General features: G+C 37.2%; 1 protein-coding gene across 1 annotated transcript in view; it reads right to left on the reverse strand.

Moving 5' to 3' along the window:
• Positions 1 to 225: 225 nt before the first annotated feature.
• Positions 226 to 20,535, reverse strand: part of LOC117435642 (plexin domain-containing protein 2-like) — a 148,757-nt gene continuing 128,447 nt past the window's right edge. The window contains exons 13-14 of the mRNA XM_034058978.3: positions 4,047 to 4,204; positions 226 to 1,553 (exon numbers count right to left, since the gene is read on the reverse strand). Of these exons, the coding sequence (XP_033914869.2) occupies positions 1,434 to 1,553; positions 4,047 to 4,204 (278 nt within the window). The 3' untranslated portion in view covers positions 226 to 1,433. The remainder of the gene's footprint in view (positions 1,554 to 4,046; positions 4,205 to 20,535) is intronic.

Here is a 20,535-nt window from a genome sequence, read left to right on the forward strand (position 1 = left end):
CAGCACCTTAAAACCTGGGACACACTTGAGTGGCGCGACACCGCTAGCGGGGAGCGGTGAGGGGTGATACCGCACAATTGGTGGACACACAACCGCGTATGCGGAGGCGGTTTCTAAAGTAAACCATGCCCCTATCAATACAGCCAAACTGGCCACAAATTATAGACTGGAGTTCCAGTGATGATGAGATGGAAGAGGAAGAATTTCAAACTAAATGATATGCTGTTTAACAGTGTAAGTCCAGTATATGCAGTTCATTTATTAAAGAAAATATTGTTATTTATGGACCAGGAAAGAAATGGGAGGAATTGTACATCTCAACGCTACCTTTTCATTCATGAATAGAGAGCTGATTTAAAGGTTACAAAATTGAAATGTACATATATTGCTTCGTTCTGTGTTTGAGATTTTTTAGTTACATTTTAAATAAACGGCAATGAAAGATGTGTTAATTTAGTAGAGCAACCCTTCATTATGCTTTTAATGAAATTGCCTTATGTTTCTGAAAGCTTAATTTTTCCCCCTTTAACTTTCTGTTCTTACAGAATTAAATATCAAGAACTGTATTACCCCTACAGGCACCAAATAAAACCAGGCCAAAATGTTTTGAATGTAATTTGGGATTAACAAGTCTTCTTGTTACTTATGTGTGTGATCAAGTAGTATAAGATATTAAATCACACAAATCATGTTGATGGATACTCAGATATATCCAGATATGACGTATCATGCAATCCCAAACCACCCATCTGATTGGTTAGAGCTAGAGTTGCCGCTAAAGAGTGTCACTACTGGTACCCTTCCTTTTTGCTGTTTAGCAAAAAGGAAAACAACTATTAAAAACATATCAAATAAACTAATGTCATTACAATCCAAAAAGAAAAAAAAAACCTCTCCCAAACCCTTTTAAATACGTATGAGTGCAAAATGCCTTATCGAAACTAAAAATGTGAAATAACTTTGTCATTTGAAAAATATATTCCACCCCCCATACTGTCATAGACACATAAAATATATCTGGTTACCTAAATCCCTTAAAAAACCCTACTCAAAACGGCTGCCTAAATGGTTCTGACACAGGTGGATGTCAAGTTTCAGTGAGCTATGGATTTCTGTTGTAATTGAGCTCCAAGGCAATAAGAAATGCAAGATTCACATGATGATTGATCTCTGTGAACCAGACCCTCTCAGGTTCTAGTTTTGTCCAGTAGGCCTTGGTCTAATCTGTGATACATGTTTCCGTGTCACTAAGGAAGACTACTGTGTAGTGGTTCTCTTGGATAGAAGAGTTTCTTTTTTTTAATTCAAGGCTTGATCCATTAGTCTTTCTTCAGAGGGCAGCAGTATGCTATAGCGCGTCTGGTTTATCAAAGACTTCAGCAAAATCCCCCACACCTGTATGCCAGTACAAGTGAGCTGTCCTTGTTGACATCTCAGCACTGTTCTGATACAATAAAGCCTTCCTTTTCCTGTCCAACTGGCTCCACTTCAGCGTATGCAGGGTGGCCAGAGCCCCTTCGGAACTTCATTGCAGGCCATCTGCTTGGGCGCCTCTGTAAATAAAACAAACAAACAGGTATATAGCCAGAGGTTTGTAAATGAAGACTCCTACAATTAAAGTGAGTCTTCACACTTATTGATGTATGTTAACATAACAAATAATATGATTTTTATTTGGGTATAGGCACATTTTAAAATACCGGTAAGTAAGATTTAGTAGTTTTCTTCATATAAAAGTCCCCAAGATATTTCATTTGAATCGGTCTGAATTGAAAATAATGTCTGACGTTTTACATCCCCTACCACACTATGACCATATATATATATATATATATATATATATATATATATATATATATATATATATATATATATATATATATATATATATATATATATATGTGTGTGTGTGATATTGGCAGTACAAAGAAAACAGATTTCCAAAGCAGCTATTGTATTGTAACACTTAATGTATTTGCTTACGATTGTAAGTCGCCCTGGATATGGGTGTCTGCTAAGAAATAAATAATAATAATAATAATAAGCTAAAAAGTCGAGCACAAAGCTTAGAAGGAAACTAGAAGGGTGAATTGCAATGTTCCACTTACCTTAGTACTGAATTTAGGTTTGGTTTAACACCAGTTAGGCCAATATATTGGTCTAAATTAATCCATAATACAACAGTATTTCTTATTTTAATATATTAAACATATTAACATATTAACTTTATTATGCTATATAACATTTGTATTATTTTAAAAGCAATTTATTCAAGTACAATAATAATTAAAAAATGAAAAATTCAGACAAGATATCTCAGAAAATTATTTTGATTAGAAATACAAAGCAGACATAACGATAACCTCTGTTAAACTGGGATATGACAATTGATCGAAAACATTTTTTTAACAAACAAACAAAAAAAAACATTTATAAAAACTGGTGGCATAATGTAAGGAGAATGGCATAAAAAACAATGTAATCTGCGAAGATGTCAAATCTGTGGCATTGGTATGGGCTGCGTAATAACAATGAGGCTGTGAAACGGTTACATTTCTATTGGCCAACACCAAATGGGCCAGAGGTCAGAGGTCAATGTCATGATAACTAACATATTTGGCATACAGTGTTTACATCACCCTGCAGATATGAAGTCATTACCTCGAGTGGTCTCTGAAATATGAAGCTTCGACAGTGTGGGGGCAACAGCTTTGTAAGATTACTCCACAGGGTTAATTTTAGTTGTATGATATCCATGCTCACACTTGATCTAGAGAGCCCTATAATACAGTTGTGTATACAGCTACTCAAAAGCTTTATAGCTACTCAAAACCTAAAAGCTGTAACATTATGTATTACCAGCATGTAGATTGATTCCAAGGCTGTGGAGGGAGGGATGAGCTCTAAATATGGTCATAAAAATGTCCAAAATTTTAAGACTTTTTCTCCTTATGTGAGAATCGCACTGCAATAGAATGATATATATGTTTTGGAAAGGGATTCATTTACGATGTCAAGTTTCAACCGTAGCCTGTTCTGTGTGGGAGTTCATCTTTAAACCGGACTAATACTGTAAGTAGTGGCTTGATTATGTATTGCTGTTTCCCTTCATAAGGTACATCCAAGACTTTTAAAAACAGAATACTTTTATCCATCTTTCAAACCATACACGGTCTGTAATAGAAAATGAACAAATCAATTTTAAACTTGCACAGAAAGTAATCTCTTAAGTTGAAGAAGGTTAAGTGCCACACAAATCCAATTAAAAAAAATGTGCTTGTTTCTTTCAAAATATTTCTTATGCATTGCAACTGCTGGATGCAGTAGGCCATGTTCAGTTGAATAACAGTTTAATTTTTCAAAGTGTGAACACAGCTTTATAAGCCTATGATAGTAGACCCAGAAAGCTAAACAGATCTATCATATCCAAGCCACTATACTGAGACATTGTCCTACTACAATATTTTCCATGAAAGAATTATTTTAAATAAAAAGAGATTGGACAAATACACATTTGTAGAATAAGCTTCAAAATGTCTTTTGTAATTAATTTAAGTGTCTCAATCATCAAATCTTCCTACAGTATGTTCAATTTAAAAATATGACATCTGTTTGCAAGACATGCTTTCAGTTTGGCTTGCACTTCCTGTGTCATTTCAGGGGCTCCTTTCCTGCTGGAAACATGCTTTTGAGCCAGTAAGATGCTTTGACCCAGAAGACACTGCAGGGGTGCAATAACCTAGGAAGTAAAGCAGTCACAGACTCCCTTGAAGCCACATACCCATTAACCTAGTGCTATACCAGATCAAGTACATTTTAAACATACATTAATTATATAGTGAATAAAATTTCTTGTCAGGTAAGACTTGTAAAATGATTTTTGATAGCACCAACCACTTTAAATACACAGTAGTAGGTTTTCTTATTTATCCCTTCAGATATTCTTTAGCTAAATTTCTCAACAAATTCTAATTTATGTTAATAAACTGTATTGGCAGCAACACACTGCAACGCTAATCATATTTCAAAAGTGAACAGTAACTCACCTCAATGAAGAAGAGACTGGCGGCGGACGTGGGGTGATGGTACATGTAGACTGTCACCAGGATTGCTGCTGCCATGATGAGAACAATTAAAAGGATGCCTGCTATCAAGCCAGCGTGCATCGAGCCTTTCTTTTCAGCAGTGCTCTCAGCAGGGGAGGCTGCAAAACATTGAACCAGGAGAGCTCTGTAACTCACACGCTCTCAATTGTGTACCATACATTTGTCTCATGAAGCACTGCGTACATCTAGAATGAAGAAATTTCAAACATGAACCCTTTCTGTCCTGGCAGGACCTCAAGGTCCCAGCTTCTCTTAGCGCTTTTTAGAGTTCTTAAAGTGCTGACGGGACTTTAAAGTCCCATTTATCAAAATATGTGTAAAAAAATAAATGTGTGTTCTGTTCTCACATATAAAGGAGTTCCATTATGAACTATATAACTTCATTTCACATTCTTCAGCTCGACAAAAATAATTCAGGACTGAAAGGGTTAAACACGGTCTTGGCATGGAGACAACAGTGTCCAGTCAACTTGTCTACACAGTGGCGGAGCTAAACATCTCAAATATTACCAATCCAGGCATTTTACTTTTAAACACTAAAATACACACTGTTACAGATGTTGTTTTTCACAAAGTCCCCTTCCTCTAATGTAAGTTCATAAGTGTTCAGTGGCTACCTCTAATCAAGTTGAGAATGCATGGATGTCAAGTCTCAAGGTTTACCTGTGAAACTCACGGTTTTTCACAGTTTTGAGAGTCTCACGGCCGTACAATGGGTTCGCACATTTGTGCATATGTTTGTTATTGTTTGCGAGGCTGCAAAACCCTTTATACATGACACAGCGGTAAATCCAACACAACTATCCAAGCGTATTATTTCATTTTGGGGGAATGGGCAGGGGGATGGGGGGGGCGGGGAAGGGGGGGTCACCATGAAGAGGTGTACATTACCATTCTATATTCCTGTAGCTGCTATGCAACCTCCCCCCTTACTCCAAAGATAGAATTGCCTTGTTGTCTCAAACTGACAGCTGGTCTGCGCAAGCCTTCTATGTTTCTGTACACAACACGTCATTACTCAGAGAGTCGAAACTGGTATTTGAGAGCAGGAAATGGAGCCACAGTAATAATAATAATAATAATAATAATAATAATAATAATAATAATAATAATAATATCTTTGTTTTTATATAGCGTCTTTCATAGTGTACCACCATCACAAAGCGCTTTACAGAGGTAAGCTGTGAACTGTGCATTATATGCAGTCACTTACAAAAGGACATTGATTTAACATCTCATCTGCAGGATGGAGCACAAGGAGGTTAAGTTACTTGCTCAGGGTCACACAGTGAGCCAGTCAGTGGCAGTGGTTGGATTTGAACCAGTGACCTTCTGGTTACAAGCCCGGGACTTTAACCACTGGAACACAATGCCTCCTATAAGAGGCTGAAGGTGTATTCTTCAAAATTTGTACTACAGTAGACAACACAGTTTGTATTGTAGCGTCAAAACTATGCTTTCTGTAACATTTGTAGCTGTGACATTAAGGTGGTGGCGTCAGGAGTGTATGATCTGAAAATGCACTTCAGAACAAAATTACACGGTGACAACCTTAAGCAGAAGCAGATGAATAAGTTGATAACGTCGTACATTCACCAGAAACAAGCACCAACAACTGAAGCGGTCATGAAGGCAGTGTTTTGTTTTGTCAATTTGTTGCGGAGCACAACCTGCCCCAGAGTTGACAAAACTGGTCCATACTCGGTTATGATTGATGAATCAAACGATCATAAGGGTGAGAAGAGGCTGGTCATTCTAGTCAAGTTATTTGAAGATGATGGCGCCGCTAGCAGGATTTTAGACATGCCTGTTTGCAACACTGGAACAAGTGAAGCCGTCTTCAATACATTGAATAAAATTAAGGTAAGAATATTTATTGTTACTTAAAACACCTACTTTTTAATATAACATTTCTAGATTCTGTACATAGACTATTTATATTTCTAAAAATGTTTCGTACTGTATTATTAATTCTACTATTCTTTTACAGTGATCTTGACATTCCGTGGGACAATTGTGTGGGCTTTGCAAGCGACAAATGCAATGTCATGATAGGAAAAAAAAATCTGTCCCCTCACGCACTCGTGAAAAGCAGCCAAATGTTTTCAACATTGGATGTATATGCCATCTTGCAAACTTGTGCGTTTGTGCCGGGTTAAATCAGCTGTCAGTTCCTGTGGATGACTTGTTAATTGACATCTTTTGGCATTTTGAGCATAGGTGAGTTCTTAATGTTAATTAGGTATTATTTTAATGTGTGCTATTTTATTTTAACTAACTTAGTGAAGGGGTTTTCCTTACATAATTTTTTTATATTTTACGTTACAGTATATTGAAGTTGGATAGTTGTATGTTTAAATTTATTTGGTTGCTGTTTTCAATGTTTACTCCTACCAAATTACTTTACTTTATATGAGGCTGTGGTGCGCTATTTCTACAAAAAATGTTGTTGCTTTGAGATCCTCAGGTTGCAATTTAAAAGATATGTTTAATGCAAATATCCATTATTAACCCTACTAATTCTGCACATGGCTTAATTAAAAAAAGACAGATATTTTTCATAATTTTGACATACTTTAGTTAATTTTCCTGTTTTAAATGGGTCTCATATGTGCCTGTCTTCCTGCAGACTCATGCTTTTGCATTATACTGTTAACATGTTGTCTTTAATTATGCCACTATAATGGTCACAACAAGTGTTGTGTAGTAACTACATACCTTTCTTCACAGTTAAAGCAAATTTCTTTCTAGCCTGTAGATAGGAAAACTTGCTTGTTTTTCTTCATTGTAAGATATTTGCAATGCTAGTTAAAGTTTTACAGGCAGGTAGAGAACATATATAACTATATACAGTATTATATATACATCGAAAATGAGCAATCCTACAGTAATATACATCCTGTGTTTTTTGTCCTCAGTTTCAAACGGAAGGAAGTCTAGAAAGAGTTTCAGGAGTTTGTTGAAGTTGACCAACTGGAGATTTTAAAACATTGCCTGACGCGATGGCTGTCTCTTCAGAGGGTGGTAGAGCAGGTTCTTGACCAATGTCCAGCTTTGAAAAGTTACTTTGGCAGGCATGAGGATGCTGAAAAGCAGGGCCGGGTAAAACTTCACTCAGCTAACATTGATGTTTCTCAAATATATTTTGCCACTGTTGAATGATTTCAACAAGCTTTTCCAGGTACATTTATCTGCTAGCTGTGTATCATTTACTATCAAGGAGTAACCATACTTTAAATTTATTTATTTTAAATAATGGCAACATTAAGTCCTTAACAATTACCAGCTTTAAAGATTTATGTAGTTGTAGTAGTACTAATAATAATAATAATAATAATAATAATAATAATAATAATAATAATAATAATAATAATAATAATAATAATAATACAGTTTAGTCAATCTGTTATTTAATTAATGATTTATCTTGCAGAAGACTGTAACAGTTTTGTTTTGTTATTATAGGCTGATGAAACAAAAACAGGGGCCATGGTACCAGAGATGGATCGTCTGCTGAGGAAATTGCTACAAGGACCACGTTCTTCAGGACCTTCCTGGCAGAGGAGACTGCTGTTAACCCTGCTACAAGGACCACGTTCTTCAGGACCTTCCTGGCAGTGGAGACTGCTGTTAACCCTGCTACAAGGACCACGTTCTTCAGGACCTTCCTGGCAGTGGAGACTGCTGTTACCCCTGCTACAAGGACCACGTTCTTCAGGACCTTCCTGGCAGTGGAGACTGCTGTTAACCCTGCTACAAGGACCACGATCTCACTGGTGTGAACCCTTAGGGGTAGAAATGTATTTCTCGCACACTTTGCTGTGTCAGGCCAGCGAGCACAAGAGACTCTCAATGTGATTAGAGGTAGCCACCGAACTGTTATAAACATATTATAAGTAAGTAAATTTCTATAAAAAACAGACAAAACCCTGATATTAACACACTTAATATGTTATCTGTTTATAGAACCTGTTGTGGTTTAAACATTTAGAATGCTTTGTAATTGACATTCTGAGTGCAAGATCTACACAAACAATATGGTACACATGGTAGGTGATGGTAAACAGGAATGTTATGCAGGTGTTGTGCAGTCGGCCACACGGTTGCTCACTATGCAAGCCTTCACAATCCAGGAGTGTGTGCATTTTGGTGTAATATGGCAAACCTGTGTTCGTTTTACATCATTTAGTCAGGAACACAGCAACACCCACGGCACACACTGATCACTGCTTATTTATCTTTTCTGTTACAGTACATGTGGAGTTTTATTACAGTAGACCCGCCTGACTTTAAAATCAACCTGTAGCCGCCACTTTATGTAGAATGTACCTGATAAATGCAGCATGTTGTAACAAGTAAGTGCATAAATGTAAACACTAGCACAAGAACTGAGAGGTGTTTTTAGCAAACAGATTAACATTCCATATTGAATTAGATATTCAAAACTGTTCATTCATGCTGAGGTAACATGAAAACAATCTTCCAGAATATCAGATGTTGCTTATTAGAAAATAGCTTATATATCAGGTTAGGGAAAAATGTGAAAAAAATAAATTAAACATCTATCCAGTGTTGGGGAAATTAAATAAAAGTAATCTGTTAGATTGCAAGTTACTTGAATACGATTATAACTAATTACAGTAACGATTTACTAAAATATTTAGTTACACTTAAAATTACAAATATTTACATCTCAGGCACAGTTTACATTTTACAGAGATTGTTTTTTTTCTTTTTCGGTTTGGTCAGGCTGCAGCTCGAAATATCAGCTACAGAACCCAGTCGCTCCCTAACCAACACGTCATCAGCAAGCGCATAAAGGCTCTGTGTGTTATTCTCCCAAGTCGCTTCTTTTGTTTTAGTCTCCTCCTCCCCAGCCGCCACCTTGCAGCGTGCCTTGTCCCGGAGGGAGGTGGCCCATAGCTACTTCCTATCTGCGGCACTGGGATGCATGTAACTGTTCATTTTCTTCCAGCCAGCCTCGTGCAGTTAATAAAACAAAAAAGGGAAGAAGGGCTTTTTGTTATAAAGCGCCGCAATTTTTAAATGATGTCCCCATTTTTGTCAGGGAAGCTGGGACTTTAACTGTTTTTAAATCTAGATTAAAAATGTATTTTTATGAATTAGCTTTTTTAACCTTTTCATATTCATATTTATTTATTTTCACTGTTGTTTTATTGTGCTATCTGTGTTAAAGTGCTTTGAGGTCCTTTGATGAAAGGCGCTATATAAATGCATATTGTATTGTAAATATTGTAGAAGACTCCTCGTCTTTTCTTTTTTTACTGATTATACCAGCTATAAGTTGTATTACAGTTAAGATACGGAGGATTTAAAACAGAATTGTGTTGAAATGTAAAAAGATGCCTACACACAAAAATCCCAGAATATGCCTGTGACCATAGGGATTTTGTTGTGGAAGACAGCAAAGGAAAAAAGGTACAACTTAAGTGTGTAAGTACTGTCAAGTTACTACTATACATATTTTGACAGAAAAAAACCCCGAAAACACTAATTTCATACAGTATATCAAAAACTAAAGCCCCCCCCAAAATTTTTTTTACAAAAACTTGAAACTTAAAGTAAGCTAAAAATAAGCACCGAAAACTACAATTAATAAAAACCACAAAACAGAAGCCCTAAGTATAGTATAGCAATATCTATAGATCCTATTTGTCAAGCATAGTAAATACAATATACTGTTCTACATATTCTAGCAATGATGTTTAATCTTTAGTATTAAAAATGAACACTAGAAACTACATTTAATAACAGCAATAAAATGTAAGTGAAGTAATTTCCATTACAAGTGCATCACTCGATTAACCTTACAGTAAGAACATTTGGCTAGAAATGGATTTCCGTTTGCTTGCATGGAAGCAATAAACAAACTGACCGCTTGGAAAGCTTCCATTACTGGAGATCATCTAACAGATTGTGATTGTGATCTCAACAGGAACATATTAAAGGGGACTGCCAGATTGTATTTTGACTGCAAAAAAAAAAAAAAAACACTATTACATGCAACTCAGCAACATCTGTTTTTGCAAATATAACAAACCATTGGGGAAGGAGTTGAAATACAGATTACAGCAGCGCCCCAGTTCTTTTTTTGGAACATATATTACCTGGACTGCCTGCAAAGCCTTGGGGTTTGGGTGGCATTAGTTTAGATGACAGGATGACGTGCAGCTGCCTACCTTGTAAACTGCGAGTTAACTGGCTTTTGTCCAGTTGGGCAAGTTGTCTGTCCTCGTATAACACTCCCAAAGCAAGACGACCATATCTGTACTGTACCCCCACACTCCACACATACTATAAAGTGGTAGCCATCACCAGCTATACATCTGACGAAGTGTGGTGCACTATGCTGCACGCTATAATTGAGATCAATACAACATGGGATTTGGGTAAATGTCTTGTATATTTTGCCTTTTCGAGGGTATGTGGTGGCCTGGCTGTGGGGTGATATATCGAGCTTCACATCACTGCGGCAATAAGGGCTGGATGTGAATCTTTTACAGCACGGACTCTGGGTAAGGAAAATATCAGTAACAGCTGTGAAACACGTCCAGTTTATTTCAATAAAGTCTAAAGTTTTTCTGGATGCTATAAAGAGCAGCTGTGATTGAACTAACTACACCCATGTCACAAAGACGGCCGGAGTGGGTGGCGTCAGACCAGATGGAGGAAATAAATAAACAGAGAGATGGGGTTTTGGTAAAGCTGAGCGCGTGATTGCGCTCAGCATTTAATAACAGACAGAAAATAAAAGGTTTGAAACAACAAAAACACAGGACACGGCACTTGTAGCCAAAATAAACAGACGAACAAAACGGACTAGACAGTGCACAGACAGACGAACAAAACACGGTGAGCAGATAACACTAATATTTACGTTCTTATTTTACGTTTCTCCTTCTCTCTCTCCCGTTCTCCACTCACCGAACACCTAACCACGAGTGACTAAACGTGCATCTATTTATACTGTTTGTGCTGGGATTCAATTACTAATTAATTATTCACTTGAATCCCAGCACGTGAATTCATTACGTGAAACCCCGTGTTCACATATTATATTTTAAATGCACGTGCGTGATGTGCAATCCCGTGCCTAAATACAAATCTACACTTTAAATACACGTGAAACACAGACCCGTTTATATCCCGTGTACCAATCTATACACCAACATTTACACACGCAACATACAACACATAACACAAATGCACACAGGGGCGGGGCGCTTTGCCACAACCCATCAACAATATTCAAACCTGACCTGGAGCGTCTGCTCTCTGTAGAAACCAAGCCCCTCTGTATTCATCGGCTAAGAAATCTAGTCTTTTCCATGCCTAGTTTACTAATGATCAAGACTTAATTTTTTAACAAACTTTTTATCATTCTACACTATACACTATGGGCTTCATTTACTAAGGGGCGTTCAAAATTAGCGTGCAAGCCATTTAGTGCACAATTTATTACTGCAAATAGCGTGCCTCTAAGGTTGGGAAGTAAGCGTCACTTGCCCCCAGAGGGAGACCGTTGCAGAGGTGGAGCAGTATAGTGGAGGAAGAAGGGAGGAAGGTAGGATAGGGGCATGAAACATGCAAGACAGAGAATAAGGGCATGATTTGGGGTTAAATAGGGAAATTGGCAGATATCATTGGCTGGACAGAATGGGCGAGGAGCTCTAGCTCCTGCAGCCTAACCACACCCAAGGTTACACTAAAATGACACCCACATGCGTGGCACTTTCAGGGTTCATATACTTTTTCAACATCAGAATTCCCTACTTTTTCCATACTTTTTGCAGACTTCCATTTGTTTTTCCCAGACTTGTGTTTTAGTTTCTACTAGTTTATTTTTAAGTTATCCACATAGGTGGGCAGCCGCAGAACATTATAGCTTTTTGATCCAGAGCAGAAGTTGCACCTGGTTTTCTAACAGTATTTGTCAGAATCTGGAGGTGCATATCTAGCAAGAGATAATGCAGGTATGCAAAAGAGAAGTAAGATACAAACTAAGAAATGTCCAATATTTGAGACTACGTTGCATTATTTACAAAGAGAATATAAAAAGTTATATACTGCAAGTATACTTGTGCTAAAATAGGATAGTATAATGGTACCAATAGTATACTAAAACCAGACCATTTGACACAAGTATACTTGCAGTATATTACTTTTTTGTAAGGGATGATATTGGATTTGATCCAAACTTCTTTATACCCTCTGTTATTAAATGTTGAACACTATGGGAGGTGAAAAATAACAAAAATGAAAAAACAAATGTGCACGCATTATATATTAAAATATGCAAGTATCGTATATTAAACATACAAGTAAAATACTAAATACAGTACACCCTCGCTATAACAACCCTGTTTGGGTCGAAAGCCTTTTGTTTGATATAGTAAAAGGTCAATCGAAACCGAACAATATAAGCTGCTGGAGTAAGGCATTATAAAGGCATTATTAATAATATTAGCACTGTTTTTATTCTTTGATTTTCTTTATTAGTACAATATTTGTCACTACTACCACTAATAATAATAACAGCAATGAGATTGTGAATAAAAGTAGAATTACAGTACCTATCTGTGGCATGCTATATCGATTTTAAATCAATATTTAAATCGTATAATGAAGGTCATATAGCGAGGATGTAAATAGTATATCTACACTCGGCTGACGGTTTGGACCCAAGACTGTTGCTGCACTCGGTACTGTAAGTTACAAGCAAGCACCATATATTTAAAATAAATTACCAGTACATTTTATTAATCACATTAAAGAAATGAAAAAAGCAATGTTAACACGCTACGTTTATACACACCATAGGGGCTACAGAAAGCGTAGTCAGTGATAATAACTATTTTATTCAATTTTTTTTCCTGGGTTGGGAAATAACGTTAAAGATTTAATAAAGGTAACAACAAGATAACAAAATGTGAACCTTGGTGAGCAGAGTACAGTAGCTTGCAATTCCAGTTTGTAACTTATTTTAAAAATCAGAGCCTTCAATATAAATTCATAAATTTTGGCTGTCGTAGTGTCCATTTTACCCTTTGATTCACTGGAGCAGACAGAGTCATGTGACATATACCAGTGTGCTGACTGGATAGGATTGCTTGAGTTGTCAGGACGTTGTCAGGGGTGATACATGGGGTAATCCTCGTGGGATTTGGTCTCAAGCAATATAGTTGCTACTAGTAAATTGCCTAGACAGTTGCCGCTAGAGCTACTGACCCGCTTTCGATTTTTATTAATTATAAAAAATAATCGCTGAATTATTTTCATTCTCCCGTGATACTAGTAAAATTCCAGACTTTTTCAAGACTTTCATAACAGAGACATGGTTTTTCAAGCATTTTCAAGCCCTGGAAATAAGTCTGGCATTTTTCCATACTTTTTCCAGACTTCCAGACTAGCGTACAAACCCAAGTCATAATAGAAAATGACAGGGTCAGGTAATTTTTTCTCAGGAATAATAGATCTAATAGATTTCCGTTGTAAATGTAGCCCTAATTATAACAATATTACACATCAGAAAGAACTGGAAGATAATACTGGGCATTATCCAGATAATGCCAAATAGTTGGGTCTTAACTTGTCAGCATTGCTCTACTTTACAGCTTTCATAGCGTATTGTAGCATAAACATTATTTGTAATGCAGTGTGTAACATTTTTTGAGGTTTCATTTATAATGATATTTCTGTTTTCACAGATACAAGCCCAAGAGCCTCAGAGACAAGAAGTGTGTCCTTGTGCTGCCAAATGATGAATCTTTGTAACGGTTGTCAGACCAAATCCATGTCTCACTACACACACCATGGCTCTCATCAATAAACACTGACATCAAGTACAATTGTCAGAAACCAATAGGACACCATTTAAAGTTATTGCATAGAAATAAATACTCAACTATTCTCAATAGGAAGGGAGATTGTGTCTAACTAACCTGCTTAACTTTTTTGAGGATGCAACATTGACAATGGATAATTGCAAAGCATACGACATGGTTTATTTAGATTTCCAGAAAGCTTTTGACAAAGTCCTGCATAAAAGATTAATTCTCAAACTGAACACAGTAGGGATTCAAGGAAATGCATGCACATGGATTAGGGAGTGGTTAACATGTAGAAAACAGAAAGTACTGATTAGAGGAGAAACCTCAAAATGGAGTGAGGTAACCAGTGGTGTACCACAGGGATCAGTATTAGGTCCTCTGCTATTCCTAATCTACATTAATGATTTAGATTCTGGTATAGTAAGCAAACTTGTTAAATTAGCAGACGACACCTAAACAGGAGGAGTGGCAAACACTGTTGCAGCAGCAAAGGTCATTCAAAATGATCTAGACAGCATTCAGAACTGGGCAGATGCATGGCAAATGACATTTAATAGAGAAAAGTGTAAGGTACTGCACGCAGGCAATAAAAATGTGCATTATAAATATCATATGGGAGATACTGAAATTGAAGAAGGAATCTATGAAAAAGACCTAGGAGTTTATGTTGACTCAGAAATGTCTTCATCTAGACAATCTGGGGAAACTATAAAAAAGGCCAACAAGATGCTTGGATATATTGTGAAAAGTGTTGAATTTAAATCAAGGGAAGTAATGTTAAAACTTTACAATGCATCAGTAAGACCTCACCTAAAATATTGTGTTCAGTTCTGGTCACCTCGTTACAAAAAGGATATTGCTGCTCTAGAAAGAGTGCAAAGAAGAGCAACCAGAATTATCCCGGGTTTAAAAGGCATGTCATATGCAGACAGGCTAAAAGAATTGAATCTATTCAGTCTTGAACAAAGAAGACTACGCGGCGATCTGATTCAAACATTCAGAATCCTAAAAGGTATAGACAATGTCGACCCAGGGGACTTTTTTGACCTGAAAAAAGAAACAAGGACCAGGGGTCACAAATGGAGATTAGATAAAGGGGCATTCAGAGCAGAAAATAGGAGGCACTTTTTTACACAAAGAATTGTGAGGGTCTGGAACCAACTCCCCAGTAATGTTGTTGAAGCTGACACCCTGGGATCCTTCAAGAAGCTGCTTGATGAGATTCTGGGATCAATAAGCTACTAACAACCAAACAAGCAAGATGGGCTGAATGGCCTCCTCTCGTTTGTAAACTTTCTTATGTTCTTATGTTCTTAATAAAATACACATGATTTAGGAATTAAACTTGTATGTTTTGCTCATAACAAATTAAAATCAAAACCATTACGAGGCCAATTCAATAACTGTAGAGCAATATTGAGCCATGTTTATTATTATTTTAGTAACTCATTGATCGGTAGAATGAGAATTTCTCATGGTATTATTTTGTAGTGCAACATTTTATATACAATAGGTTCACAGAGGGTACTTTTGCATTGTGTTTAAATAAAGAAGCATATGAAGTCAAGTAAATATAAATAATATAAACAGCATTACAGAGAACTCGTTTTATATAATTTCACTGAGAGAAACACATATTTCAGCACGGAGAATCCGCAATGTGATGATTTATTGATTTGCAATTGACAGATGATTTAATGAACAGTGATGGACGCTCAGGGCCCGATGAAAGTGATGGGCGCTCTGGCCCGAGTGAATGATAAATTCGGCAGGAGGCCTTATCCGTGGGTGCTCGTCAGCTACCTGCGCGAGGCCGGCTAGGAAAAACATGAACGATATCATGCATCCCAGTGCCGCAGATAGGAAGTGGTTATGGGCCACCTCCCCCTAAAAGCCGAGGCCGCCAAACCATGAATGGAGAAATAATAATAAATGATTAACGCAACCCACAGTGGCGCACTGCCACCTACCCCCAAAAAATGGAAAACTGAAAAAATGAAGCAGCTGAGACACGGCCCGTCCCCCAGAGCATGACTGCGCTGGGTGTGAGAGCCCAGCCTCTCCAGCCTGACCACACACCCCTTTAGAACTAAATACAAACCGCTCAGCATTCAGGTAAGGAAAAAAACCCTACTCACATATTTTTAATTTTTGATGTAGGGGGAAACGTCAGGGAATCCATGGTTGAGGGTAGCCCTTCCTCCAGGCTCTAAGGTCGACTCCCATTTTGGCCTCTCTGCGCGTTACTGAGAGGCCGAAACAAAAGAAGCGTCACGGGTGAATAACACACGGAGCCTTTATGCGCTTGCTGATGACGTGTTGGTTAGGGGCGGATTCTTCTTCCAGAAAAGCAACCAAGTTTACAATGAATGAAACAGGCTCCTTTAGAAAAGGAATAATGTGATGCGAGTCTATGAGTAAGTAGCTGAAGTCTGTTCTTGAACTGAGCTACAATGGAATATAATTCATTCTGGTGAAGAAGCCAATATATTCATATCAATTATAGCAACCAATGGCATAGGAGGAACCTGAGAAATTGACATCAAAAAGTTGGAAGGATTGTCTGATCTCATCAGAGCTTAGAGACACGCTGGAACCTCCTTGGCCTATTCCACTCATTTTTTTTTTTTTTCATTGTCAATTGTTAGTCAATTTCCAATGCTTCTGTGTGACATGAATAAGCTTAATTACATGCACAGCGTCAGGACATAATACTGCAGCACTGTTAATCTACAGTGTCAGCAGGGGGCATTGTCAGCAGAGAAAGCTGTAAAGAGCTGCAAAATAAAATAAAAAAAGAACACGGCTCAGTGGGTCAGCATGTTGCTGCAACAATAGCAGACATTGCAAGCTGTGACTTGAGCTTGCAAGCTCACGGTTGTATGAGTGCAATAGTTTTTATTGTGATCATTCTTTATATAAAAAATTATAAAAAGTTTTTTCAACTAAGAAAAAAATCAAGATGTGAACTCTACTATCCTTCAACAAGTATAGCAGTTCAGTTTATTTTAGTTTCTTCAGTCCTTTGTATGAATTCTCCATTTATATTTTATTTTCCCCAAAACCTTGTACATCAAGCTCACATAATTGATTTAATTATTCAAACCAATGCAATCAATTCCAAGACCTAAGTCCAGCACTAGGCTATTTTCTTATACGTGTACACGTATAAGAAAATAAGTACAATTTTCTGAATCAGCAAAGCATTGAAGCTTCAGTGCAAATCAACAGAAAAACAATGACTCAGTAATCAGAAGCTGGTCTGTGTTCGGGGTGAGGTCTTTGAATGGAGAGAGAGAGAGAGAGAGAGAGAGAGAGAGAGAGAGAGAGAGAGAGAGAGAGAGAGAGAGAGAGAGAGAGAGAGAGAGAGAGAGAGAGAGAGAGAGAGAGAGAGAGAGAGAGAGAGAGAGAGAGAGAGAGAGAGAGAGAGAGATTTAAGTGAAAATACAATTGCTACTTGTGCTGGAAGGACCAGCACAGTACTTGTTTGCTGTCAGGGTTCTGTGTTTGAGATTTGTTTTTGTGAAACATGTTTATTTTGGCTCTGTGAGCTGTTTGTTTATGATTGATTTTTGTTTAAATAAATGCGCGCTCCGCGCTTCAACCCACACTACTTGTCTCTGGCAACTTCCTGGTCTGGGCATGTCACCACTCAGCCGTCCTGCCACAAGGCTAGATTCACAAAGCTATTTAATACCAATTATTATTTGCATATTGTTTTCTAAAAGGAAAAGGAACACCAATTACAAAAACAAAAAGCCATTAGAATCTAGCCCATAATCTGTTTGTGAACAGTGTGCCCTATCCATAAATCTTTAAGGGCCGTTTTAATTCATGTTTTGTTTAAGCGCATTCTTATCAATTAAATCATGTTGCAGTTCATGAAACCTTTTTTCAACTGTTTGGAGAGGTTCTATGTACAGGTCTACCAGTATATCCTTTGGAGACATGCGGGACAACTGTGCAATAAGGCCAGAAGTTGCTTCTGGAAGGGAACCAAATTAGTATACCCTTCCATGAGAGCCTTACTGTATCCATACACCTTTGGAGTATGCCAGTGTTGGGATCAGGGTTTTCTTCAGGCGTTCATGAAGACTAATGGCACAGGACTGTGGTTTGACATATATAACAAATGACATGGCTATGCCTGCCTTAAGGTAAAATAGAATGGATAGCAATGAGAATTGTAAATGGGTACCATTAACATTTCCTTCGTACAGGTCTGTTGGGGGTCCAGATTGTGACTGTCTAGTCATACAATACAAGACATAGTAGACAGGATAATCAGCAATGATAATTCAATGGCAATACAGTTGATCTCATATAGTTCTCTTTCTTATTCATTGCGTTGCCCTTGGTGATCATATTGTTAAGTACTAATGGTAATACTAAGGACTATTTAATGTGTACTAGCATTTTAGTGGTTTCTTAATGAATTATGTCAAGTGTTGTCAATGCACAAGTCAATAGTTATAAAACATTGCTACAACATGCCTTCAAACCCGTGTTCAACAGGATTGAATGACTCAATACTGGGAATCTCTTCTTAGAAAGATAGTATTTATTAAGCATGCAACAAAATAAGTTTGAAAATCACACAAAACAGTTGCACAATTAATATCACATTAAAAGCAAAACAATGAGAACTAAGGCTTTAAACAACAATTTGCCAATGAAATATTAGTACATATTGACACTACAACAAGGGATCGCACAATACCTGGATAGACATTTAAGAGTATTGTTACCTAGCCTGGACAGCAGTCAAGTTTCAGCATACTGTTACCTTGTGTTTCTCCAAGCGTCAGGGCCCCTGACCTGAATGGATAAATACTGAGAGCTGAGGGCTCCAGGTGCAGTCATGTAGTTTCTTTGAATCCGAGAGAGCAGCGAGCAGGTAGCCAGTAGCCAGTAGCCAGAGACCAGGGAGCAGATCAGATCCGTGGGGCAAGGAGCTAATGTTTACAGTCGGCTTTTATACTTTTCAAACAAAGAGATGGTTTGAATTTCCTGCCACATGCTCCGATTGGCTAAAGGGGGAAACTTTTAGTTTTTTCTCGAAGATAGCCACTAGTTTGTTTATTGACAGTATTGGAAACAGCACCCTGCCGTATTAAGAAAACAGACATTCTAGATTTCATATTTATGGGGTGCTCTTCTTTTTGACTGTTTACTAAAGTTGTATCTCTCACTAGCCAATATTCTCTCAAGTGTATTCAATCCTGGCCCCTACCCTGGAGTTGCTGCAGGTTTTTTTCCTCCATGGCTCACAGCTATCTCGCCCAAGCCTAAAGAAACCCCCCACAGATTGCAGTCAAGTTTTGTTTTATTCTTAATCAACAATGCTAGTAATCTATGTAATGACAAGTGCAACCACCGAACCAGCCAGCAAGGTGGTTAGTGATGCTTCTCAAAACCAGCATCATCATTATTATTATTATTATTATTATTATTATTATTATTATTATTATTATTATTATTATTATTATTATTAGTTCATTTGGCAGACGCTTTTATCCAATGACTTCTTATCACTCTGTTACTTTGCTGTTAACCATATTTTTTTTTTCTACTAACTTTATTGTAAAGGGAGAAGGTCAGAGGCGGATTAAGACTTCTTGGGGCCCAGAGGCACAAAGAACATTGGGGGACCCCAGCCCCATTAAAACAGCAGTAAAAGGCATGAATCGGCCCATAGAATGTTTACCTGCTGCATTAATATAAAGCGAATAATATCACAATATACTATGCTTAAATGAAACTGCTTGATTTTGTAACATACAAAAAAACTAAATAAAATACCTATATCTGCATTTGGAAGAACATACAAACATAAGAAAGTTTACAATACTAATGCATTGTAAAGTTACTATGAACATGAACGATTGCAAACCCACATTCGTTAGCCCACTGCCCCATTACAAAAAACACTCTACACCAGCCTCCTGACCAAAACTTAAATAATCATTGCGCTTAAAAAATCCTATCTTTTATTTGCAAAACCATAATACCTCCAAACAACAAATATCGTTATTAAAGGAAGCAACCTCAGCAACCTTCCTTAATGGAATATTTTACCAGAAAAAACTTGACCCGCTGCACAATAAAGCTGTTCAAAGGGAAAAAAGTGATACAATAAGATACATGTATATAACACGATATAATACATGAACTGTGAAACTATTACAAAAATTAAATGAAAAGTGTAGTTAATTGAAAAATCAACTATAGTTACCTACATTTCAATTTTTACATTAGGATGTGTTTTGTGTGTAAACTACTGAATAATACAATCTTCATTAAATAATGGGATAGCAGAGCTACAGTGTCAGATATTTAATAAATGCAAACAGTTTATATTCACATTAAATAGTTACATCCATGACTCCATGCACTCAAGTCAAAGATATTTTCAAAGCTAAAGAAACTTAGCAAGAAACTGTATTGTTTAGTGAGTTCACACAGGTAGCCATTTACAACAACACGCCCACTCGCAGCATCTGACCAATCACACATCACTTATTTGCATATTAGAGGTCCGAGGTGTGCGTGTGTGTGTGTCTGTTTAGTTTGTGGAA

The sequence above is a fragment of the Acipenser ruthenus genome, chromosome 3 (genome assembly GCF_902713425.1).
Source record: "Acipenser ruthenus chromosome 3, fAciRut3.2 maternal haplotype, whole genome shotgun sequence".
Classification (NCBI taxonomy): Eukaryota; Metazoa; Chordata; class Actinopteri; order Acipenseriformes; family Acipenseridae; genus Acipenser; species Acipenser ruthenus.